Here is a 27675-nt window from a genome sequence, read left to right as displayed (position 1 = left end):
TTTATAGACCCGTGTGTGTGCGTGTGTACGACCTATGAGTCATCACCAGACCTGTTTATGTGATATGTGTGTGTGAACACTAATAAATCACAGACGACTGAGTGTGTTTGTCTAAATCCTCTAAGATTACTAATCTTAGTCAACTGGTAAAATACCTGAATACTGACTAACTGACAGCATATTTATATTTATATTTAAATATTTTTGCACCCCTTCCCTCAACACATCCAACTTGGGGTGACTGAAATGAAAAGGCTGAAGGTATAGGGGTTGTAGAACTTCTTGTCCAGAAGCAAATGTTTGATTGATTGACTGATTGATCAGGAAATTAATTCAGTTGATAGATGATTCATCAGCACATATTTGGCTGCCTCTCAAGTAAGATGAGTTGCTGCTTTCCTCTTTTTTTATATTATTGTAAAATTACCATCAGGTTTTTCACTGCTGGTCATACAAAACAAACCATTTGAAGACATCCCCTTGGGCTGTCTTTGTGACAGACATTTTCTGTTGACATTTTATAGTTCAAACAATGAAAGCAGACTAAGAATCTGTCACCATGATGTGAATTTCATTAGTTTTGCAGGTATTTTATCATACGCCAAGGTATGATATTGGACATATTGAGATTCTGACCCGATGACGGCACTAGAGGGAAAGTTAAAGGTCTAGTGTGCAGGATTTCGTAGCAGAATTTTAACTTCTCCCATGTGCCCAATGTGTAGGAGAATGAGGCTGGCCAATGCAAAAAACGCAAATGGTCCTGTTTCATCAAATTGTTGTGGAGAAATTTCACTACAAATGTCAACCTCATGGTGGCACTAGACGGAAGGTCAGGGAATTACCAGTCAGTAGAATTCAAACTTGAGTGTCTGTAAAAACAACAACAACAAAAAAACACATACTTTTCCTTTTTTTACTTTTAGTAGGTCTTGCAGCTGTAATTAAAAAGTACATACTGTTGAATGCAGTATGCACACAATAGGGACGTTCTACTGTCTCATAACATGACGTCCTGAACTTTGACTCTCTGCTTTTATCCATTGCCTTGGAGATAAAACAAACGCCACTCACTGAGATCAACCCGCAGAGCTCTGCTGCCGTTACTTTGCAATGTATGTAGTTTGACTTTAAAGATATAACTGCACAGGTTGTAGATTCTAATATATTTGCAGCAGTGAAATCACATCTGCAGTTCTGTCGTTCATTTTCATAGTTATGTCCTATTGTTGTTTGTGATATTCACAATTGTTCACTTAAACAATTAATATTTCTATCATTACTATTCGACTGGTCATCAGTTAATTGAATGTGCTGTCATCCGTCATTGGGACGTATGACAACTGTCAAATGATTTGTCAAGCTGTCATGTGTTTGCAGCTCAGTCAATGTGACATATCGTCAGCTGTGCAGAGGATTGTGGGTAAGAATAGCAAGAAACGCACGCTGGTTTACATACTGCAAAATCTGATTGGATGTTGTAGAACTTCCTGGTATTTTTGGCATACTGCATTTGACATTCAATGTATTGGGACATACTCAGTCTTTTTCTGGCACTCTATATTAGTATGGTAGTATGGGTACTGGAACATACAGAAGATGTTGTTGGCAAGAAGATGGTGGATCATGAGACTAAGGTAAGAACAACTTCCCAAAATAACCATTTAAACTGAGCTGTATGTAAGACTGGAGTGGAAAATTAGCTTTTGTATGGCTTGAAGGACGGGGGCAGAACTTGAAGTAACGATGAAAGTAGAATAAAGACATTGGAAGTGTAAGTAGGCAGGCTGAAGTGGTAGATTGGTCAAACAAACACAGGACTAAACCTATAACTAACCAATGCAACTTTACTTTTAGTATGTAACATCATTTGTGAGGTGCTAATTGGTTAGATCATACAAACTCTACTCTATAGTTTCTTTCTCTTTTGAGTTGCTGTTATATTGTGCTATATCAATTTATTTGCATAGACTGCATATATAGGGTCTTGATGATAAAGAATTATCATAAATTATTTGTTGTTTTGGATCAATAAGTAGCTAATTTCATTGAATTGTTGTATGGTATTCCACCATGTCATAACATGAGTTAATCTGTAATCCATAACTTCCCACTGACTGTAAAATGCTACGTTTTAGAGCAAGTTGGTGTATTATATATATTTTTGCAGCATGTATTGTTTGTGTGTGACTGTTAGCTGGTGTGTGTGGAGTTGCTGTAATGAGATTTTGGATGGTATCATAAATGTTGCATGAAATGTGGGCCACAGGAAGAGCAGCTCTAATGAAGCTCACAGGGATCTTAATGAAATGAAATCAAATTAAACATTATTGCTCTTGAGGGTGATCTCTCACACACACAATAACCCGACACAAATATCTAACTATTGATCAGAGGCATTTAAACATGACTGATCGACCAGCAGGCGCCTGTCACAGCGTCTTTATTTGATTTTTTTTTGTTGTTGTCAGCCAGACATGAGCTCAGCTCGAATGGCCCACCTTGCTCCATATACATATAGATACACAACTTCCCCCTCCATCCCCCATCCCAACACACTTCACCGGCAGGTTACCATGGAAACAGGCTCAGTATCCACCTCCTCCACAGTCACTTCCTGATTGTCTTTGGATCCCTGCATCCATCCATCCATCCCCCCTCCTCTCCGGCATTCTCTCCTCTCCACCTCCCCCGCCCCCACAGCCCTCACGCACACACATTTATACAATATTTTACAGCCCTGACACAAATGAGAGAGTACATGGATGATTTTACTGACTAATATGACAAAATGTGAATAAATGAGCAACGTTTAGAGGCTGTTATTCTAAGTAATTTAACCAAATCAGGTTCGTCCTTGCATCACTGTCTGCCCTACCATTTTAGATCATAATTCATTGATAGTTTGAGGCAGTACAGATGTGTAACGCTGCATTACGCAGGGAAAAATATCAGAATACAGCAGACAAAACTCTTTATGGCATTGTAGACATACATTTGCTTGAATAATTAATATTCTAAGGTCTTTTTCTGATTAACAGCACCATGAAATGTAGCCTGATTGACGCTCTTATTTCCAAATAAATATACAATATCTTTTCTATTTGGGCTGAATATCAAATTTAATTTACTAATGGTACAGTTGCATGTACTTCACTTCACTTGACTAGACATGATTTCATTAAGCCTCAGAGCATTTCGAGTCATTTTTTTTTAATAACAAACTGGGGCAATTATGGACCCAGAAAGCGATGACTAAACACACAATCGTCAGTGTGCATCTGTAAACGGCTGAGACGGGGAAGGAAGTGGGTTAACACAGATTTAAAATTCACTGAATTCAGCATCTGACTGTAATTATTGCCACATTTTAACCCTTTCCCCTCTCATTGCGTTTATATTTCTGAGTAGGCTTCAGTGTTTGCTGAGAATGAGTGTGAAAAAGAACCTCTCCTTTACAACAAAATGTCAAATATTTTCTGGCTCTATCTTCCCAAATGTGAGGATTTGCAGTTTTGAGGACAAAAAAAAAGCAATTTGAAGATGTCATTTTGGTCTCCAAAACTGTTGCATCCCTTAAATAATCCAGGACTGACATCTCAGTTAACTTCCACAAGCACATTTCTGAGACATAATCAGATATTACCAATGATATGGTTCATGTTTGGGTCATGAAACATTTTGTACACAATGGGAGTAAAAGTCACGTAAAAAAATGGTTAAAAACAAAACAGATCTGCTGAACATTGGTAATAAATGTTGTTTTATACACTGATAAAGGGCTGCTCTGCGCTCTCCTCCATCTATCAGGGGGGTTCAGCTGCAACTGGATCTGTGGCATGAATAATACAGTGATAATTAGTCAGCCTGACCCCCACTGTCTGCTGCTCTTAACCTCTAGCAAGTAAAAGAACCCAGTGACACTAAACTGTACACACCTGACTGCAGGCTGCTGTCTAAACAAGTCACTGAGGTACACTTCAACTTCAACAGTCGACCTTTAAGCAGGTGTGTTTTACTGTGTATGTTCAGTACTTACTGTACTGTATGCTCAAGCTCTAGTCTTCATTATCATCACACGTGTATTAGTCTAATATTAGGTGAGTGAATGATTGAAGCATTTTTTTTTCATTAAAGGAATACTTCAGCCACAAAATGACAATTTGTAAATCCATTACTCACTGAGTATTACGCTGAATTCATTTAGAAAATTTGTTTTTCTTGCACGCCTCCACGGTGAATGGGGAACCCAAAAACAGAGAAAAACTGCAGCAAAACTATATTAAAACACAACTGGATAAATGAGACTTGGATTGTATTGTACAAGTTGTGTCGGAGTTTGTAAAGGGATGTTTTTGATTTTGCTGTGGTTAATGGTAGTCCCGTCTTTAGCGGGATTTATACTTCTGCATTAAATCAACGCTGCACATACGGTGGAGGCTCTGCGTTGATGTTGAGCATACTCAGTACCCTACGCCATAGCCTGATGTGCACCTCCCCAGAAATGTAACTACACATCACAGCGACACAGACCTCCTGACTTTTTCTGTGAGCTGACACCATTTCCCTCAGTGGAAATGAAGCTTTTTTACTTTATTATCACAGGTAAGAAACAATAAATTGTGAAGACAGTAAAGCCTCCACTAAAATAGAATTTTAAGTCTTGTGTGTGATTTATCCTGGCTTCATATGAGTAGAGGGAATCACCGCTAGGCTAATTTATAGAATGTAAAATGCCATAGGCTTGTGCTAATAACGTAAGCATGTGGTATTTGTTTGGAAAGCATGTTTAGCATAAGACAGTTGTTTTGTCAGTGAACCTTGTGAGTTGTAATGGAGCCGAATTTTGTAACGTTACCTTTGTTTAATGTTGCTGTTGTCCCTGGCTTCATATGAGTAGAGGAAAAGTCCTCTAGCCCCTAAGCTAGTTTCTACAATGTAAAATGCCATAGGCTTGTGCTAATAACATTAGCGTGTTGTATTTGTGGGGAAAATGTGTCCGGATTAACACAAGTGCTTTGTCTGTGAATGCTGCGAGTTATGGTGAAGCTGATTTGTGTACTTGTGTTTGAAATTGTCTATCTTAAGCCGTTTAATGTGTGTTTAAGGTGTGTTTTGAATTAACTTATCAGCACTTCACAGAAACCCTGACACCGACTAGTGTTTTGGAGGTGTAACTGCAGCACGACACAGACACACCACAGCACAAGTTTAGATGCTCACAACAGAGTAGGCCACGTGCATAGGCTAGGGCGTAGGCTCTATATAGAGCTGATGCACAAGTATAAACCCTGCTTTACTCCAATTCATCAAGAAAGTTTGCTGTTTTTGGATTATTCGTTTACCGGAGTAATTGATACACAAAAGATCAAATTGTGGGTGAAGTATGCCTTTAATTAAACTTCAGGTATCTTTGAGTGTGTGACTAAGTTTTTTAAGTAAAACACTTAAATAAGTGTCATCATCATTAAGACAAAGTGTTTCTGTTTGCTGATTCAACAGTTGTTTAGCTGGTTCCCAATCAGAGGAGAGACCAGGGTTTGTTTGGTCCTCCGTCTCAATCTGAGGGCACAAAGAGAACTTCCTCTTTGAATGGAAAATGCATGACAAGATGTCCTGAGGGCCAGCACACCATAAAACAAAATGAGACTAATTTTTTCCACTTAGTCCATTGCTTCTTAAATTCTGGGTAGTGGTCACACATACAAGAGAAAAAAATATCCTTTATGTTCAAGTGTTTTGTAGTCAGTCATGCCATGGTCGAGTTGCACTGGTGAGTTACGTGGTAACGTAGGGTACAGAATTAGTCCTGATTTGGCCAAAAAAACATATTACTTATTACACTTATTACATTATCTCTGAGGTTTTAACAACATTATGGTGTCCTGCATTGGATGGACATAATCTAATTTCCACCCAGCTCCAGAAAAAGATTTATTTTTGGTCAAACTCATGTTTTTCCTCTCATTTAAGTAATGTTTTTACCATTATTTAACAACTGGACACTGATCTGACAGAGCTGTGGTGTCACGATTCCTGATTTTAATACCCATGTATGTTTACCAATATAAAATTCTGGTAAAATAATTTTTTGAAGTGTGATACATCTCATTGTTTTTTCATTTTAATGAGATAATTAAAGTTTTGCTTTTTAAATCAGACACGGTGGAGGAATAATGAGACAACAGGTGTAATAAAGGTCATCATTTAGGTTTCAGAGCACCTCATCTGACCAACAACACAACACATCATATGTTACATCAATACTTTCTACTGACTTCGTTCATTTCTTATCCGACGGTCTCCACTTTTACACAGAATACAGACCAAACCTGCCCCTGAAGCCCCGCCCCCCACCAATACATGAAATATGTACACTGATATCTTACAGGGGATTCAAGCAGTTTGTGAGCTTTCAGATCTGTATTAGACACACAAACAGGCAATCATACAGCCCTGTACACACACACACACACACACACACACACACACAGAGCCTTAAAAGGATGATTCGAGGTTCAAACATGCAAAGGAAGAAAGGGTCCTGGTGGGTCTTTACATCCGCAGAACAGGAGGAAGTGGTGTTTTACAGAGTTTCTGAGGTTCATCAGGTCATTTAGTTTCCTGTCCTGAACATCACCTCCTCGTTTCTCTTTAATGTAGTCTGTCACCTGTCTGGATTTAGCACAGGTGGAGGTGTGTGTTTGTGTCCCAGCTGTGGAAGTCTTTCAGAGGATCACTGGCCAAAACGTAAAGAGAGAAAAAAACAAAGAGGAAGCAGAGGAATAAAATAAATAACAATTAAAAAACTCCTCTTGACTAAAGCTTTACTGCGCCGTCATGGGTGTGGCAGTGTGACACGCTGCCAGGGAAACATTAGAAGAAGAGGAGGTGATGGATTTTGGGGTCTGGCACCTGCAGAAAAACAAACAAACACAAATAAGTAAACATTAAAATCAAAATATGGATAATGTATAATCTCTGTCTTTACATACAGTTTATACACAGGTTAATAAGATTATCCAGCAACACTGAGATTATAGGCTGCTGAGCAAATGACAGATAAACCATCAGATTAGGACCGCCTACAGAGGGTGTGTCTAATCCTGAATAATCCCATTTGAAGATGCACTGACGCTAAACCATTTACACTAGTCAGACGCAGCCCAACAAAGCAGGTTTCTCACATACAAAATAAAGTGTAGTTTGTATCAATGGATGCTATAAATCATAATGGATGAGTTGGGAAAAACTGGCAAACACCAAAGACGGCTATATAAACACCTGCCAAAGTACTTAAAACTGCATCTGTAGCTCCTGCTAAAGTAGATGCCTCATTTTGACCACATTTTGCTATGATGACACACACACACTCACAGCCCAACCCAGCTGTCACCGCTGGTAAATATCAAGTATATATCTGGTTCAGGGGGGTTCAGACTCACCAGGATCGAGACTTGCGGACACCTCTGTCCTTGGTGGGCGAGTTGTCCACAGAGTGACTTTGGTTCGGCTCCGACTCCGCTGATCGATCCAGTGAGGCGGTGTTTGGAGGGGTCATGTCGAGCTCCAGGAACATGATGTTCTCAGCCTGCACACACATTAATATGAAAGATGTAACGTCACACCAATCGTAGCTGCAAAGCACTCGCTGCAAATCTCTAATAATTAATTTTAAAGTACTATTATACTACATACAAGAATTTGCATGCTCTAGTATAGTAGGTAAGTGCACTTTTAAATCCGTCTTGTTCTAAAAGCCCTCTCTTTGTTGCCAGTATGGGTCCTTTAGGTGTACTGGCACCTTGGCTCCACTTAGAATCACCCCTGCTGACATCCCTGCTGCTGTTTGCAAATCTCATCTGAAATGTTGTATGATTCATTAGTGCTTTCTACCTCTTGTCGAGGTTTTACTGTTGCTCAAGTCCTCTCATTATCTGTGGAAATCACTTTGTGCCTCTTGCTAACGCAATGCTCTACAAATTCTTATTGTTAATATTATTATCATGATGAAATAAAACAAAGGTTTCATCCCCATTTCTAAAAGCGTAAAGTAGGGGTGTGCCATATCATCTTGTTCACGATAATACCAGTCATTTTTAATATGAAAATTTATATTGTGATACTCACAATATTTCAACTTGTTGACATATTGACGTCATACTGTTACCCATGGCAACTATAAGAATGGCTGTAAGCAAAATTTTTTACAGACAGGGTTCCAAAAAGAGGAGCAGCTTGAGTAGTGTGGAATAAACTGTGTCCTGAATGTTTTATGAACAGCCCCGGTCTTCTCAGACTCTTTTAGTGAGTTACCGCTCAGAGGGAACTCATTCAGCGGCTCCTCTGGCAGCAGCACAGCGTCTCTCTCTCTCCTCTCTCACTGTGCGCACATGGGAGTCGCTGTCATCAAGTGATTTTGTCATAAACCTTTGTTAATGTAAACCTACGTGATGCTCGTGGATCGACAAAAAAACTACATACATGTGGTTGTGCGATAGTTCTGGTATCATAACAGCCTGTCACAGGTTACAGCGTGATGATTAGAGGAGAAATGGCAGAGCATAAAGGTCCAGGTGGAAAAAAACAACTCAATCATTTAGGATTTTTCTGAAAGAAGGAAATCACCTATTGATTTATATATAGATCCCATGGTACATTTTTTGTATTTGAGAGCTGTTTAAATGTGTAATTAGTGGTAGATTTTATTTAGTTGAAGTACAAAGAAATGAGAGATCACTTTTGTTTAGTTTTTACTGAATATTTGAAGGCAATCTGTGCGGTTTTTAGATACACAAAAGCTAGATTTTTGGTGGAGTGTTCCTTTAATAATCTTCAGCATCAGCACATCAGCAGTGTTAGCTATTCCTTGACTGTATGCCCTGCGTATAACCACATCTGGCTAGTTTCACCACTCACACACATACACACACACACACACCAACCCTGTATCTGGAGTGAGGTCCCATCGCTATGGCAACCCTGGCGTACTGGCTGATTGGTCGTTTGTATCCGACTGCAGATGCCGGCCTTTTCTTCATCTGTGAGGATTTACTGAATAGAGGAAGAGAGAGGAGGGCGATCACTGAGAGATCAAGGTCGATAAAGGCCAAAATACATCTTCATGAAGCTCTTGTACAAAAGAAGTAAAATCTGGTTTTCTCTCCAGCTGTGAACGACATCACATCAACACTGTAAAAGCCTGTTTCTGCTGTAATTGTGGGGGAGGATTACTGCAAAGAAACAAGAAGAGAATAGCCAGTGACAACAGAGAGCAGGAAGGTCAAAAGGTTGTGAACCCGACTGCAATTAAACACATTTCTGAGTCCATTATTTATACCCGAAGGCCCCAAATGGGAATAACATCCCAATATCTTGAATCCACACTGACCTTTCAGCTGGAACAAGAGGCTGAAACTTCCACTGATCCTCCTCGGGGTCAAAGGTCAGTCTGTTCATGATCTTATTCTTCTCCTCTGGAGGGATGAAGTTCTCTATGATCAGATACCTACATGTGCAGAACACAACGGGTTTATGTTTATGTCTGTGGAGTTACATTGTGTCTGAGGTGTTTGCTAGTTTTCTTTTTTCTCACACTGTAGTCCCTTTTTTGTCTGTTTGGACATAAAATAAATTGATCCTCTTTTGCACCTTAAGAGCATTAACGACATACAAATGGGGAACAATCCAAGTTATGATAGATCTATTTGATATGTGAAATGTTGATATGGATTACTCTTACATTTTGAAATACACTATATGGCCAAAATTATGGAATTAAATAATGCTGTTAAAGTATATCGATTAGTTGAAAACTATGTCAACATGGAGAGGAAGGAATCGCATACTGACAGACTTTGGTTTCTTATTTTACAGTAATGTTACAAGTATCTGATGTGCACAGACGAATACTAGCTCCACAACATAAATACTGTTTTCATGTGTTTTGTATGTGTCTATACATGTGTTCAGTAATTCACTGTTTTTCAAATAGGCTGCTTACAAAAACAAATATACAGCTTTAACTTAAAGGAGCCTATTGATTGTAAGGAACAAAACATTTACTAGGAACAAGCCTTCTTAAGTTTAGCGGATACTCGTAGGTACCTATAGAACCCATTTTCATTCAGGTATCTTGAGGTGAGAGTTCAAGAGACCACTTTGAAAATGGCCATGCCAGTTGTTCCCTCATCAAAATTTAGCCTAAATTTGGAGTGTTATGTAGCACCCTTCTCGACAAGCCATGCCAACATGGTTGGTTCCAATGGGTGCCTTAGGATGTCCAATTTTACAAGATACCACTACCTTCTAGCTTAAAAGTGAGCGTGCCACAGCGTATTACAGACAGTAATATCAGCCTCCAATTGTTTTCGCCAGGGGGGCAGCTATAGTATCAGAGGGGCCATGCCCCCAATCTTAAGTGCTATATTGTGGGCAACTGGACTTGCTTGAGTTTCTTGAAGACGTTTCGCTGTTTCGGAGTTTCAGTCTACTCTGAAACTCAGAGCTCACATGTGACAGGTTCACACCAAACGGAGTTCAAAGCCTGCGACTCTGCACCAGTCCGTTAGAGCTAGAGAAGCCTCTGGGATGTGAGGTGAAACGTCCTCAAGAAACTCAAAGTCCAGTTGCCTACGATATAGCACTTGAGATGAATGTTAATAGCTCCACCTGTGCTTTTTTGGCTATAAAAAGTCTTTGAACAGAAAATCCTGCACACTGCTCTTGCTCAGCTTCACAATTTATTAGTTACACTAACATTTCGGTCCTACTGGACCTTCTTCAAGAGTCTCAAGAGTGTGTTTGTTGAACACTCTTGAAGAAGGTCCAGTAGGACCGAAATGTAAGAGCAAGATAAGTGTGTGAGATTTTCTGTTCGAGGACTCAAGTGATATTTTCCAAAGCACCTGCATCTGAGACAGTAGGTTTTGCAAATATAACTCTTCATACAAAGTGCTATAACAAGTCAAAATGTCTGCTGAGAAACATGGAACAATGAAGATACAAAAGTGCTTTGTTGCCAGTAAACTGTCAACATTACAGTTAGCAAGATTTTTTTAAGAGATAAAGATAAAACAGTTGCTGTGTTGGTGTCTGATGAGTGTCAGACCACTGGATCTATTACTCAAACTTTCTTTTTCATTGTCACAATGGTACCTGAAGCAACATGCTGCCACCATAACAGCCCCCTTATAATTACATACGCACAATTGTTTTTGGTCTGAAGGTCCACTAACAGGTGATGCTCAGTGATCAAACAAGTCAGTCAATATCAAAATATGAAGAAGCTTATCTTCCCTTCCTCTCAGGTTTACTTGTGTCTTTTTGCCAGAGAATTAGCTCTGGGGAAAGTTTACTGAAACATTTCACAAGAGAACCTAATGACAAACAAGTGAAAACAAACATGCAGTTCAAGTTTTTCTGGTTGTTTCATTTTGGTACAAATTTACCCTGCTGCTTGTGTGTACGCAAATTATGTCATGTTAGCAAAAGTGCTAATAAATGAGGCATTGTCGAGTTGTTTTATGACTCTGATTTAACAGTGTATAACATCTCTCAGCATCTCTCTGTGTTTCCAGTAATGTCATCTCTATGCAGCGTGCATGTATCTGATGTGTTTGCTGAACCATTCAGATATATTTGCTGATTCTGCCGCCTCCTCTGCATGTTTGTGCGACTCACTTGAACTTGAGCTCTCTGGTGAGCTCGTTCTGAGTTTGTTCCAGCTCCTGTCGGCTCCTCACGTGCTCGTCGTTCACGTCCTGGATCTCCGCTTTGATGCACTGAAGCTTGGCATACAGCTACGAGGAGAGAGACACACACAAACAGAGAGGGTGAAGAGGAGAGATGTCACCCAGTGCAGTGTAGTCGCTGATGAACTGTAGCTTGGTTGCCCGTAGCAACAGCACTGGAGGCACTGGTGTCAGGAGAAACGGGCAGCCAATAGGAGCACGGCAACGCGGCGGCCCTCTCCCTCTCTCTGGCTCTTTTCCTCCTCTTTCCTCCTGCGCTCCTGAGCTTTCACACTGTTCATGCTTTGACTGTGCCAGCTTTAAACAAGTAGGCTAATCCTGACTTTAGCCCTGGTGTAGTTAGCCTGAGAGATGACACTGCAAGTTCATTCACTCGCAGTTTGAGTCTTAACTTCTTTTTAAGGATACAAAAAGTACTCAAAATAATACAAACATGTGGCCCATGCAATAAAAACAGTACACCAGGGCTACAATATTCATGGGTATTTCTCTGATGTCTTGGTTTACTCTTTCCTTGAGTTCAGACTGTGAGCAACATTCCTCCTTTATTCAGTTTACTATCAACTGAAAACATAAGTGCAACTGTCCTCCAAGTGTTGCCTGTGAGAAGATGATTCTTGTCTTTCAAATAAAACTTTTAATTGATAGTTTAGTGATGGATGTATTGTACATGATTGGGCTGTATTGTAATTTAAAGGGATACTTTGCCAATTTTCAACCAGCTTTGTATCACAACAATGTGGGTCGTATGTGTAAATGAACTGTGGTAAACTTCCCTCCATCTTACCAGGACCCAGATCTCCTTGCTTAAATTTTAGCTGGCTCTAGGGCTGTTGATCAAACTACAGATTGTACTTCCGGGTTTATGTATGTCCACCACCACAGAGACAAAGGCTAAAGAAACGGATCAAGAGAAAGACCTGCCCCTTTGTCTCTTTCAAACTCAAATTAAACTCTAAAAGTATACAGCACTGATCAAATATAAACCGAGATTCTGTCACTGTATTGTCTATTTCTTGCCTAACACGTCTTAAGAAACATATTTTAGTGCACTGTTTGGCTGTAATACGAGAAATTGTGACCAGGAAGTGGACTGCACACTGTTTTCTACACCAGTGGTTCCCAACTGGTCCAGTCATGGGGTCCAGAGTAATTAATTCGAGGTCCACACAGTTTTAATAAGTAGCTTTCTGTTAGTCACTCACTCTACAGCAGGAAATGGCACTTCAAAATAAGAGCTCTGTGCTGGAATTTACAGTACTTACAGTTACAGTACCACAACCCACTTTTGGACCACGACCCACCAGTTGGGAACCACTATCCTAAATTGTTAAAACAGAGGCCGAAAAAAATGTGCTCAAACTGTTAAACTAGGCAGTGCTGATCAAATATAAACCAAGATTATGTCACTGCGTTGCCTATTTCTTGCCTAAAATATTCTCAGAAACATATTTCAGTGCACTGTTTACATGTAATAAAAGATCATTTGTTACCAGCTGGCTGCCATATTGTTTCCTGTGTCCAAACAGCCAAGCTTGAATGACATCACCCACCAACTAGCAGGAGCGTTTACTGGTCTGCGGCGCAGTGCATTCTGGTAGTTGTAGGTTTTCTACCTCTTGAGCAAAAGTGGATCCCACAGCCCCTTTCCTCTGTTTTTTTCTGGTCATGTAGCTCCAATTTCAAATGTATTTGCCTCTGCATAGACAGCCCCGTTTTATGAAAATATCATCTTTCCAGCAGTGAAATATTTCTTTAATTTTATTCCTTAAAGTAAGTCTGTTTCATGTTTTCATTCACTTTGTAAAATTGAGCACTGACGGGATAAGTTCACCTTGTTGCATGATGAAATAGGAGACTGCTCCTGTGCAACTGCAGAGATTGTGCCGAGCAGCAGGTTTGCTCAGTGTTATTGTCTGTTACCGAAAAGGAAAATATCACTGAGCCTTTCCTTCAAACATTTAAAGTGCCAAGCTGTCTTGTAAACAGACAAATAATTGTTTGCTTTGTGTATATCCTCGAGTTGTAGACAATATGTTGAATGTATTTCCTCCCTCATAAAACATTTGCAAAGCAGGTTTATGTTTGCATCCATGTGCACTAGCTAAAACTCCTCTTACTCATTGCCCTTGCTGGTGCATTACCGCCACAGGGGTGTCTTTAATTTTGTTTTCACCATCCACAATATCCTTCAATGATTGAAACTTGTAAGAGAAAACACAATCAGTCTGACCTCTGGTTTAAGAAGTAGTATCTAACTACTATCAACCACTCTTTTCAGCAGTAACAGGAGCCCTGTGAGCTCTGAAATAACAGTGTGAACACTTCTAATATTTATTGTCCTCCTGATCCTCAGAGAGACAGCACCATGCAGCGAGAGAAGGGTACATGACACATGTCAGGGCATCAGGAGAGCAAAGATCAACACAGGCTGATTAATCACATTGTCACCAACCACACACACACTTGGGGTTAGTCCTGCTGGCCGTGCAACGGGTTGGGAGACGAGTAGAGTGGAGGAGGGGGGGTTCACAAGGTCCACAGTGTTGTTTTAGGGTTTGCACTGAGGGATTTAGGCGTGAGTTACTGCTGGGAGATCCTGAGCCATGTGACAAGGAGGGGGAAACAGGTTGAGAAGGTTAGCACGGGAAACGTGAAGAGGCCCAAGACAGAAAGTGACGATAGGGATTGACGGAGGGAGGGGAAAGGTCAGGGACGGCAGGACAAACCTTGAGGTACTGAGATTTAAGTGTGTCCGGAGGGAGCAAGTGTCCGAAGCAGGGGGTCATTGGGATCCAGGTCAGGGGTCAAAGAGGGGTAAAGAGGGATATACTGACATTAGGAACAAAAAGAAAGGTGTGTGTGCATGTAAATATAAATCTATATGTCTGAGCATGTTTGTGGGTTTATGTAAACGTGATTCTTATTTGAATTTTACATGTTGTTGCATGTGTAGTGTCTGTGTACCTTTTTGAGCTTCTTGGTCTTGGCCTCCACCTCCTGCTGCAGAGAAGTGAATGTCTCTCTCAGCTCCACGGTCTCTTCGTCTCGGACCAACATCTGCTGCTGTATCTCCCTCTCCCTGCGCGTCTGAAAGCATTACCTAAAATGTCAACTTTCTGTCTTTCTATCGGCATATATTCTGATATCATTTTATATTTAAGGATCAGGTCAGAAAACAAAACATCCATATCCATTTAGAGCTCAACTAACTGTTATTTTTCAGGAGAACACACAGGTTTACCTGCTCAGCAATCTCTTGCCTCTTCATCTCCAGCATCTTCTGCTGCTCGTTGGTGTGATCGATGATGTTCTTTCCACCAACCAGAAGCTTGCTCTCCATCGCCTGAGGGAAAAAACAGAACATGTGGGGTCATATTTATGATGAAGAAGCTGTATTGTGTCCCTATAGCAGCTGCAATGCTTGTAAATAAGCAATGCGTCCAGACTTTGACAAATCTGTTACTATATATTAAAAAAATTATTTTTCAGTTCTTTTTTTTATACTTCATACTTTATAAGGTCAGCTATAGATGCTATAAAATGAAACCTGAGTAAGTAGGTAGTAACATTTTATAAAACAATAACTGCTGAAGTTATCTGGAGATTTTAAATGTATTAAAGTAAAACTGTCAATTGTAAATGCAGTTTCTGTATTTTGGTGACTACTCTGAGCATCACTGTTTGGTTATTGCAGGATGCAGCGGTCAAACACATGGTTTTGAGGACACCATGGCGGAGTGGGAATCTGTTAGTGAAAAAATCAGAGATTCTGAGAATTATTTTTAAATATTATTTTAAAAAAAGTCCTAATATTACAAAAAAGTCATCAATTTCTCAGAAAACAGTCATTATGTTAAAAGATAAATTTGTAATATTTTAGTATAGTTTTAATTTGACAAGGAAAAAGTCATAATATTTGTGAGACTGAGTTTCTATCATTCTATTCTACTGACATCATGATCCAGGAACAGAAATGTGCTGTAGCTGGCATTAATAACTGATAGAAACAAAACTAGAAAATGTGTCTATAAATATACTTCAAGGACAAGCAGTGAGTGTCTTTTTTGAGGTCAAACTAAGTTCATTTGGATATCCTACAGTCAAGTGTGTGTGTGTGTGTGTGTGTGTGTGTGTGTGTGTGTGTGTGTGTGTTGAAGCTGCAGTCAGTGCAGACATTGTGCTGATGAGGCAGACGGAGCTGGAAGTGGGCAGATTAACATCCATGATGACACCATCCGACAACAAGCTGAGCTCGGCTAAAGCGTCGCAGACATGAATCACTTTTAAAAGTGTCTGATAATCACTTTGGTCCAGACTGAGATATCTCAACAACTATTAGATGGATTGCTATGAAATTGTATACAGACATTTATAGCTCCCAGAGGATGGATCTGACTTACTTTGATGACTGACTTTCTATCTAGTGCCACCAGAGTGTCAAACTTTTCCAAACCAGTGTTTTTTGACTAGAAATTTAACCACACTTTATCCACATCATTGTTCAAGTGTAAAGAATCTGATAAATAACATGGAAATGTAATGTATCAATGGTTTGAATAAACATTTTTTCTGGCAACTGGGTTGACTAAGATGGTTACCATGGTAAACACTGCACCTGCCTGGCTCCAGTATGTTGGCATTGTTAATGTGAACATGTTAGTACGCCCACGCTCAACACTTTCTGTGACTTCTCAAAGACTAGGGCACTTAGCAAATTAAAAAAGTATTTGACACATGAATACAATTATTGTTTATGTCAGATTGATAATGTGTAAACATTTCCTATGATTAAAACAAGTATGAAGCATTGCTCTCTCTGAGTGCTTTCTAGTTATCACTTCTACCTTTTAAAAGGAAAATCTGTGCTGCATATTTTACTACATATGTGTGTCATAACTCCGACGAAGAATCATTATCATTTCATGCCTCTGGTTACGGCGCCTTTGGTTACCGTGGAGATTAAAGGCCTGAGGTCACAGTGATGCAATCTGTCTTGAAGGTGAATTACACAAAAACACACACATATGATCGCACACATGATATATGTCCCGCGGGCAGAAATCTAAAATGAACACGGAGAAGAAGAGAGACGAGAAACAGGAGAGGGAGAGAAGAGAGGAAGAAGGAAAAGAGGAGGGGATACAGAGAAATAAAGGGGGCCCAAAAAGGGCAAACAGGGGCCACGGCCATTTTGTATTGGCCACATTCCAGCCCCAGGACTTTATACAAAAAGACAGTGTGTGTGTGTCAACAGTGTGCAGCCTATACATTCTCTATTACTAGCGCATACACACACACACAGAAACACACACACACACTCAGACTCATGCAGAGAGTACAGTGGAGTCCTTCAGAGACGATGCGTCTGCAGCAGGTCTTTACAGAAAGACTCTTTGTTTGGAGCTGTCTTTGTGTCCTGCATGTATGTGTGTGTGTGTGTGCCTGGTTTGCTACTCTTTGTGTTTTGTCATATTCTTTCAGCTTCATTAAAGGGCTTATTCATGTCACAGGTTTTGTCTCTCATGCATCCCATGTCTCTCCCCCTCTGACAGGCTGGCTGGAGGGATGCAAATCCTTTACATACAGGCTTTTGTGAAGTAAATGGACATCTTGACACTTTACATTCAGCCAGGCACACAAATTGTGCTGCTATCTGGCACAGAAAATGCATATTCATGTTTTAACTGTAGTAAAATATAACAAGATCCACTGTGAGTCTCACTGGGTTCATGAAGCTGTCTCAAAACACCACTTTTAATTCACAGAAGCAGCAACATCCAATTAAAATCTAATAGTGTTTTGGTTCACTGTACACATCTTGCAGTTATCCAAAAACAGCTTGCTAGAATTTAGTTCATATAAGGAAACAAGTGCACTTTGCTCTTCTACTGCACTAAATTAAGTGTTAAAGAACTGCAATTTTTTGAGGGAAAGTTGAGCATCATGCTCTGATGGAGCTTCACGTCAACAGTTTTGTGAATAAAATTCATAAAAAAATAAAAACATGAGCTGTTTCTTTTGCTTTTTAACCACGGGAGTGTTCTCTGTTTGGGGAAACAAACACTTAACCAGTGTTTGTGGTTGAAATCATGTGGTGCTCTCAGCTGCAGGAGAATGCCACATTGCCAAAAAGAATCTTTGTCCCCATCTGAAAAACATGTGCCATTGAAATTAAGTTAATAAAGCTAGTTTAACTGTCGTCAACATTACAAAAGCACTAGTCACTACACTCACACAAAACGACAGCTTGAGTTGTCTAAATGCATTTCTACTGGAACATGTTTACATGCTTTATTGTTAAAAAATACTTTAATTTCCTTGTACTGTCTGTGCTGGAACATCTGTATTCACCCTCTGTCTGAGATGCTCCATTTTATTACCCTTCTCATTAAGCCCCCCTCCCAAAAAAGCCCAATTTGCTTTGATTGGTCAGCGTTTCCCAGTCTTCCACATCTCCGTGTCTCTGCATTGCAGCTGGGAATGACTGTAACAGTTTGTGACAGCACTTTCTACTGTGAAAAATGACCAATAAAAGCTTGTTCCAGCAGGAATATAAGATGAAATCAGGGAGAAATTAACTACATCTACAACCATGATTACATGTTTCCCTGATGTTAGCATGTAGCTACATGTAGCAGTGTATGTAATGTAAATACTTGCAGCAGCGTGCCTGAAGCAGATGACCATATAAAGAAATCAGTCGTGATTTGAAGTCAGCTTGTAGACATAGTAGAAAAAAATGCTGGAAACAGAATGGTCTGAGGGCTTTTACACACGTTATCTTGTTGTCTGACACTGTAACACTTTACAGAAAATAAGGAAAAGCAGAATGGGACCCCTTTAATTTAAGTCTGTGCCACACATTTTCAAATTTACATTTCAAAGTCAGGGGATAGTCCAAAGAACAACAATAAAAAAGGTTTTAAGCTAACGTGGAGAAGTCTTTTAAGTGCTTAGAGAAGTGTAAATTCTAACATTTATATTTCTATAACAACTCCCTCTGCTGATGAAGATCATGTACTATGATGTAAAGCTGATCTAATGACTACTAAATGTACCATGTGGCTCAATTTCAAACCATCAACCTCAAAAGAAATCCTGCTTCGACGTCATTACCAATTTGATTCCACCGTCTAGAAGGAAATTAACTTATCTTGAAATTTACCACAGTCACGGTATACTGTGACAAGAACATCAGGTTTTCAACGTTCAGGTCAAGCAGCTATTTCACATCTGAGCTGATGTCACAAGTGACAATGAAAGGAAGGCATAAGAGGAGGAGGAAGAGGAGGAGGAGGAGGAGGAGGAGGAGGAGGAGGAGGAGGAGGAGGAGGAGCGATGACTCAGTGAAGAGTCCAAATGACCTTCAATCACATGAGAGACGAGCCACTTGTCATTTGAGTCATTATTCTGTTTCCAGGCCTCCGAGCAGATTGATGTTTCAGTCTCTCTCTCACACACACACACACACATACACACACACACAGATGCACACACACACACACACACACACACACACACANCACACACACACACACACACACACACACACACACACACACACACAGATGCACACAGATGCAGTCAGGATGTCTGATATTCTCTAAAAACCTTCCTCCATCTACCTCTCAGTCCTCAGCAGGCTCAGATTTTGTCCTCTCTGTTTCTCAAATGCTCAATCAATAAAGCAGATTTAATATCTTACAGTGTGTGTGTGTGTGTGTGTGTGTGTTTGTGAGTGTGCTTTAGATAGATTTAAACTCTCAGCAAGGTCCATGCAGCGACATATTTATCTCCTTGTCGGTGCAGGTGTTGCCATTGCTCTCCAACACTGTAGTAAATGCTGCTGTGGATTAATCTAGATGAGATACTTCTACGTGTGACGTTCCTTGTTACAACTTTTAAGAAGAAGCCAGATTTATACCCCAAACTGAATCACCACCGACACATTTTAGAATCAGCCTGAATTTCAGCCTGATAGCTTGTATGCTCACAACACCTGATTAGGTCTCATGAACAACCAATAATCTGGCTGTTGGGTGGTCGGTTGTATTTGTGGCACGTGTAAAGTTTTGGTTGACTGTCTTGCAGCTCTTCTGAAGTTGTTTGCTTGTTTTAATATAACTGGTGTAGTATTTTACACTAAAAAACTGTAGTCTTGTCTGAGACTGTGGTGATATAGACCTGCACTTACAGCAGACCAGACTGCATCTCAACTGACCTCAGTGTTTGGGATAAACTAGTTACGCATAACATAGTTATATATTTAAATTACAATAATAAATGTACTTGTAATCAGCTACAGTTAATGAGAAAAAAATGTAATTAAATTACATAAATTACTAATCAAAATGTTGCTGATGACAAAGGGGGTTACTGAATCTATTCTCCTCAGTAAAAAGCTTAAATGTAAAATCTAACAATTATCTTGCTGCTCTGCATCTTTACCACGACAGGAATGCCTTCTTCTGGCATATTTCCCTCCACATGGGTCAGCAAAGCTGTTTGGACATATGTGAACATCATCAAGGAAAAAATGGCTTACAAGGAGATCTCTCTACATCCAGAAAGGTTCTATTCATATGGCAGTAAAGTTGTACTACCTCTCCTCTGCCAATCAAATGAATGCACATTGCTCTGAACCAGTGGTTCTCAACTGGTTCAGCCACAGGGTCCAGTTTTCTCCTTAGTCATTAGTTCAAGGTCCACGCAGTTTAATATATTGAGCATCATACTTGTGTTTGGCCATGTCGTCCAGCTAGTTTGCTGTCTCTGTCAAGCAGCTATCTGTTAGTCACTCACTCTACAGCAGGAGACAGCACTTCAAAATAAAAATTCTGTGTCAGAAATTCACTCTACTTCAAAATAAAGTGTGTTTTTTACAAACTTGACACATTTGTGGGTTACTTGTGGTCCATTCAGAATGGACCCACTTTTGGACCACATCCTACCAGTTGGGATCCACTGCTCTAAACAATAGCTGACCATGCCAAGGCTGGTGGCCATGTCGTCGAACAAGAACGCCTTTAGTACTGCAAAGTTAGGTTTGTTTACCAGTATAGAAAATGCTTTCATCATTGAGATGCTCAATGTCAAACCCAAGGATAGCATGGAAACCAGGAAACAACCCCACCATCTTTAAGTGTGTTCAAGATGTAATTTAGCTCTATATTTTGCTTGGTGCCAATCCAGTAAACCATATATTTATGTTTAATCTCCATTCATGTAAAAGTAATTAAAAGGTAATTTTTATTACAGGGTAACTTTTAATCTTTACCTTTCATGTTTCAAAAGTAACCTTCCAAACACTGACTGATTCGCACAGTGTGAGCGTAAAAGTCGCAGGTTCTGGCCGTGCAGAAAGGCAGATTAAAACATGTATCGGGGGTCATCACAATGTACAACATTAATATAAATGCACTGTGTCTGCCTAGTTTAACAGAGACTGGACTGTATGTTGCTACTGTGCAGCACATTGTGTTGTTCTGTACTTGCTTCTTTGGTTCCCTTCTTTAAAGAAACATTGGTTATCTGAAGTTATTGGAACCATACATCAGTGAGCCAATCTTCCACAAGGAGCAGCTGCTGGCTGCTGCAGATTGAAGCTTTAAATTTTGAGAGGAACACGCCAGGTCCAAGAGGCGAGAAGCATGCAACTGGCCTTATTTCTCATCTGTCATTGATTTTTCTCAATGTAATTTGGGTTCTGAACTGCTTTTGACTGATTAAAAACAGTCCGATAATCCACCAAAGTAGTGCAAAAAATCTTGTACTCTCTGTTTTAAAGGCTTGATGGATAAAACTGCATTACTTTATTCTAAAATAATCACTGATCACATCAAACCGCATCGTCAAAGTAGCATTGAAAGGTTGGTTTCTCAGAAATCCAAAGATTTTTGTTTATCATTATATAGAAAGTCTGGAACATGCACGCCATTATTGCATGTACAGTATGTTTGACTGAGGTTATGGTTTGTGGTGTGCTGTATGGTGGAGGACCACAACAGAAAGCAGCAATTAAGGCTAATCGTTTCTTGTATCCTCCATGATGGTTGAAGGAACCTCTGAAGGTCTGAGCTGCAGAGTCTGCAGACTGAAGCATTTATAAATGCATCACATTTTTCCTGGAGCTTGCGAGTGCATGTGTGTGCCAGCCTGCATATTTGTGAGCGTATGTATAATCTGCCCATAAGTGCGTGCTCAAATTCTTTTGGCTGTGACTGATCCATTTCCTGATGGGAAAAGTGAAGAGAATGGGAAGTGTTGCATATTGAGCTGGCTCATCCGCATCAGCCAGCCAATCGCAGCGAGGCCAGGCCTGCTGGGAGCGAGCGGGTTATAAATACAATGTGACGACAACGGCTCTCGTGTGTGCAGTGGAGAGACAGGAAGCTTGCTGGGAAGAGACAGAGAGACAGAAGAAGAGGAGGAGAGGGGAAGGTAGAAAGACGCTGAGCATGACAGACAGAGAGACAGACAAAGGGGAAAAAGAGAAGAAAGGTCAGCTTGTCTCTGAGAATCTGTTTTGCATCAGTCCTGGTCGATGCAAAAACCACTTAAGGAGCCACGACTTAAAGCCTGAAATCTGGTTAACTTTCACTCACTGTCAGTCATCTCCTGCATCCAACAAACATGAGGAGATCCAGTAAGAGACATGCAATCAGCAGACCACAATGTAAGACCAGAAGTAACCCAGATTAATCCAGAAAGAAGTACACTTGCATCTATGTGACATTTGTCTATGTTGTCGCTGGTGTGAAAAAGCACGCTAATTGCAAGCTCTCAATCCCATACAGTGGAGTTGACATTTGCATTATGTCTCCTATGGTTTATATTTTGGAAACGATGTTGAGAACGACCCTCTCGCCTGTCTTCTTTATTTATTTCCTTATAGTCATACAGTTCAGAGGATGAGAAACGCCTTCGAAACTCTCCTCATCAACTCCTAATCGTGTTAAATAGTAGTCCACGTCCTTGTCCTCATACAGCAGGTTTTCACACCTGATGCAAACTGTACTCGTGACCACCTTTTCAAGTGGACTCTGGCATGGAACAAGAAACTGCACCTGGGTATAATAGTTTTCACACTAATGAAGCTCTAGTGAAAGTTCACTCAGGAAGACTATACTGTCATTTTCCATGCTTATGCCTGTAATTTATCCCTCATACTTTCTGCCATTCGCTCCTTGTGTGCATGCTCGCTTACTATTTCCAGCTGCCATTGTGCAGGGCTGTCAGTTGAGTCATCAGCTGTCTGACAGCTGATTCACAGTTAACCAACAGCACAGGGACACACTGTTAGCCTCATCTTACTGCCTCTCATTTTAAATAGGGGTCTTTTTCTGCTGTTGTATGTGCCCTCCACCTCCCTATCACCAGCTAATCTTCATGGATTCTTCAGCCTCATGTGCCCAGCAGCCATCATCCTCCGGGTGCTCCAGCTTCCTCCCACAGTCCAAAGACATGCAGGTTAACTGGTGACTCTAAATTGGCCGTAGGTGTGAATGTGAGTGTGAATGGTTGTCTGTCTCTATGTGTCAGCCCTGTGATAGTTTGGTGACCTGTCCAGGGTGTACCCTGCCTCTCGCCCAATGTCAGCTGGGATAGGCTCCAGCCTAACAGGATAAGCGGTTACAGAAATTGGATGAATGTTATTGTTTTAACCATGTTGACAGTAGTTTCCTAACTTAAACAAAGTACTTAGGCCCAATCCCATTTCTACCCCTTAAATCTTCCATTTGGTATTGAGTGCCCTCGTTTGCGAGATAACCCTTGATGAGGGAAGTGGGAAATAAATATAGGGTAGAGATCTTTCCCTAAGAAATGAGACACCACTTCATGCAAATCGGCGTGGCCGACGTGCAGGCATACGTCATGCGTAGCAGCGACACAAGATACCGGTAATCATTCAGGTTTGAAAATGTGGCTTGTGTTGTGGCGTGTGCTATGTTTATTCTCCCCCGTCTGATGAATCAACGGGGAAGAAACGCTGACAACAGGAGGCGCCTACGATGTCTTCTAGTTCTGATCGATTTTGTTCGGTTTGTTTAAATGTTTTGACGCTGTGTTCAACCGAGTTGCTGATGAGTTTACGCTAATCCAACCATCTGTTGTTTGTATAGCCTACATTCCGATCGTACAGTAACAAATTGTTTTCCAAAACTTGCCGACGCTGCTGACTTCGCGAGGTGTTTCATCTTCCACTTCATTGTAAGTGTGGGTCGGGGCTCCCTTGGAATCTAGGGCGGGTTTTAAGTGTTGGAAACCACTTCCACTACCTCAGTTCTCTTTTGGGACACCACTAGCGTAAACGTGAACGCGCATAACCAAGTGCAAGTGGGCATTTCTAGGGGAAGTGTGGGTATTGGGACAGGCCCTTATTTTAACCCAAACCAGGATCTCTAGATGTTTTTGTGCCTGCCAGTTGGATTTTTGGGTGATGTAGGCATCAGGTTATAACAAGGAAGAGGTTTTTCTGGAATAAAAAAGACAATATCTCTCATTCTGCTGCATCGATTTTTGTCTCTTCTTTTCAAACGCAAGGTTTGTTTTTAACTAATTTTGTACTCAGAAGTCTTTATACAGTTGGAAAAAAATGGATACATCTATTATTTAAAGGTTGTGATAATTGTTTTGTATATTTCATGAGGCTACAGTGGTTACGTAAGCAAAATGTTACATCTCTCATCCATCATTTCCTTTCTTTTTAAGATAAACACATTTAATATTCAATTCAAGTGCATACATTTCTCTGTCTCTGTATGTTTGTCTGCTTGTGTGAGAGACAGGGGAGTATGGATTGTTTAAGAAATGGTTTTGCTGTCTCCACTGATCACATGACTGGATTCTGCGTCAGCTCATGAACACACACACACACACACACACACACACACACACAAGCTACATACAAGCACACATGGACACACACAGAGTTGATGCATCAATATTTCAGGGATGCAGCCCTCCATGCTGAAAGATGGTGAGCAGCTAGGAGCTCTTTCTGTTCGTTAGCCAACACATGTGCATGCACGCGCGCACACACACACACACACACACACACACACACACACACAAAGACACACACAGGCCACCTCTCTCTTTCCAGACGTTTTCCTCCTCTAATTAGGCAGGAAGTCAGCTACATAAACAGGAAACAGTCATTCTATCCATGATGCGACGCCCGTATGTGTGTGTGTCTGTTTGTGTCCATTATTGTATATTATGAAAAGCTGATATGTACTCACACTGGTCCTCATGCCTTCTTAGTGACATATGAATGAAATGTCTCTTGTTTTTGTACATATCTAGGATATGTTCTTTTTTTTTGTTAGTACCCATTGATTTCTGGGATTCTCTTCTTTTTGGGAAGAGAACATTTTACAAGTGGTCGAGAGCACTCTTACCAGGAGTAACACATCTCCACAAATTGTTTGTCCAACATAAGGACACACAAGTCTTAAACTTGAGGAACATAAAAAAATCCATGAATATAATCAAATTTAGATTATGTTATTTTTACAGTAATTATAATGATTGGATTATTACATTTGTGGACTAATGAAATACTGTTGGTCCATTCATCCCAGTTAAGACTATAAAAACCCTTTGATGATATTGCGTGTGTTCAGCTTCTGAATGACTTACATGCTGCTCTTACATGCTTTGATCATCCAGGTCTTACAGAGGGAACACATTTCTAGAGACCTCACAGATCCACTTCATGTGACAAATGAATGGCTGCTAAGCTGTTTCACATTGCCGAGAGCGCTGCTTTTAAAACCATTTTGTTTTTATTTCAGTCACTGTGCGTCCCTCAACTGACCCGCGGAGAATGTAACAAAGTACATTTAGTCAAGTTCTGTACTTAAAGGGAAATTTCGGTTTATTTCAACCTGTCTCCTATCGTCCTAAATCTGTTTCAAGTCACTAGTGACATAAAAATAATAGTTAGCATGTTAGCCGTTAGCCTAGATACAGCCGGGGCGCATAGTAGCGTCAGACCTGTTAAAACGTAAGTGAACGGGCATCCCTTCAAGTGCAAAGTTAGTCCACTAAACAAGCTTTTTTTCCACAAAGACCGCCTCATATCGTTAGGATAAATGTCAGAGAACATGTAGAAAACGACATGTAAACATGTTGTCTTACCTTACCGGTGTGCTGCCATGTTTGTTTACCATTTAGCTCTGCGTTCCAAAGTGCGGCCAAAATATCGCGAGAACAAGCAGCGATCCCTAACCCTAACCCCCTAACCCTAACGTTTACTTTGTTTAATTTTATTTAACAGTATGTCAATTTCACTGCACTACTACACCTGGAGTTCTTTTTCTTACAGCCTTTGTTTATGGCATCTCTCCAGTTCTTGGGCATGTGCCAGAGTATTGGCACACAGCACATCACCTGCCTGTGTATAGTGTTTAGAGGCTGTTACCTATGCTAATAGGTTACTAATGATCATTCAGCACACTTTAATGACAGCAGATTTGGATGGTTAGGAACGTTTGGTGCATCTGACGTTGACTTCTATTTTTTTCTTTCTCTTAACAGACAATTAAGATAAACTATGTTAAAGAATGTTGCTGCATGAGGCCCAATGTGTGTGTATGTGCATGTATGTTTGTGTGTTTTGCTGACGGTAGTTCCCATGAGGCAGTGGGCATTGTTGTTGACCATACATTCTGACTGGCTGAACTTCAGCTGGCAGGATACAGGAAAGACCTTAATGCAATTTCCTTCACTAACAAAAGGCAGCAAAGAGTGAAAGATGCATTCATTGTATAAAATAATAATGTATTTGTTTTTCATTCAATTATCCTCCTGCTCCAGGGCCAAGTTCCCCTCCTCTATTTGCTGTAAAGCCTGACGATGCAACATCTATGTTTGGCTTCTTACAAAAGAAATGAAAAGATCAAAAGAAATCGCAGAGAAACAGCCGAGTGTTTCCCACACAGACTTTATCTGGGCAGCTTGCCATGGAGGCATTTTATTTTCAGCCTCAGTTTATTAGATTTACACTCCTGAGAGCTGCTAATATGATTTTCCTGTTACCATAAATTAGACTTCAAATTCTATATTTTGATCCAAATTTGTAGTGATATTTTTAAGGCAGTAAACTTCAGACTTTTAATTTAAGATGCATGAAATTGACCTATTTTTAATGTGCTGCTTCTCTGGGAAAAAGGCATTCTTGAAAATGCAGAAAATTATTAAACAAAGTGGTAGATAGGGCAGGTTGAGGGAAAGTAGGCTGTCAGAGAAACTTCTTCATTAAATAATCCCAGTGATAAATGGGAACAGTTTCTTCAAGTTTAATTAAGATGTTTAATGTTCGTTGGATATTCATACTCAAAATAAAAGCATATTTCAGGGTCTAAAGACGATAGCTTTAAGACATTTTACTTAAAGGACAAACAAGTATTTATTTTAATGAGAGAGGGAATAGAAACAGATATGAGATGTAGAGTAGCGAGAGACAGCAAGAAGAAGTGAGACGTTGTAGTTTTGACCCAGAAAAGCTGATCTAAGAATAGTCCATTGGAGGGTCGCACACTGCAGCTTCCTTGCGAGAAGCTGCTGCTCAGCCTGAACATCTCAACACTGACTGTACTGTTACTCAGGTGTAATACTGCTGGAGCACACCGAAACGCCCTGCCACTTTAATTTTCCAAGTGAAGACATTGAATATTTGCAGTTCAAATAATCCAGTTGAAATTCATATACTTTTATTTAAGCACTTGCAGATCCTGTCATCACTTAAGTGTACGTTGTACAAGAAGGACAGGGTCTGACAACAACACAGCTGTGCTCCATTGACTCTAATGTAATCGTTTCATATTTCCTTCATTTTCAGGCTGGTTTTGTGGATTTGGAGCTAAATGTTGTGCCTGGGGCACGTCGTGTATTAATGATACTCGTTACCTGG

At 40.3% G+C, this 27675-nt stretch overlaps 1 protein-coding gene across 1 annotated transcript in view; it reads right to left on the bottom strand.

Annotated features, from left to right (window-relative positions):
• Positions 1-2691: 2691 nt before the first annotated feature.
• Positions 2692-27675, bottom strand: part of LOC126399047 (kinesin-like protein KIF3C) — a 35649-nt gene continuing 10665 nt past the window's right edge. The window contains exons 2-8 of the mRNA XM_050058787.1: positions 14998-15099; positions 14721-14843; positions 11683-11801; positions 9392-9508; positions 8946-9054; positions 7446-7591; positions 2692-6915 (exon numbers count right to left, since the gene is read on the bottom strand). Of these exons, the coding sequence (XP_049914744.1) occupies positions 6828-6915; positions 7446-7591; positions 8946-9054; positions 9392-9508; positions 11683-11801; positions 14721-14843; positions 14998-15099 (804 nt within the window). The 3' untranslated portion in view covers positions 2692-6827. The remainder of the gene's footprint in view (positions 6916-7445; positions 7592-8945; positions 9055-9391; positions 9509-11682; positions 11802-14720; positions 14844-14997; positions 15100-27675) is intronic.

Source organism: Epinephelus moara, chromosome 12 (genome assembly GCF_006386435.1).
Source record: "Epinephelus moara isolate mb chromosome 12, YSFRI_EMoa_1.0, whole genome shotgun sequence".
Classification (NCBI taxonomy): Eukaryota; Metazoa; Chordata; class Actinopteri; order Perciformes; family Serranidae; genus Epinephelus; species Epinephelus moara.
The sequence above is the reverse complement of the archived record's forward strand: the minus strand, read 5'-3'. Positions and strand labels throughout refer to the sequence as shown.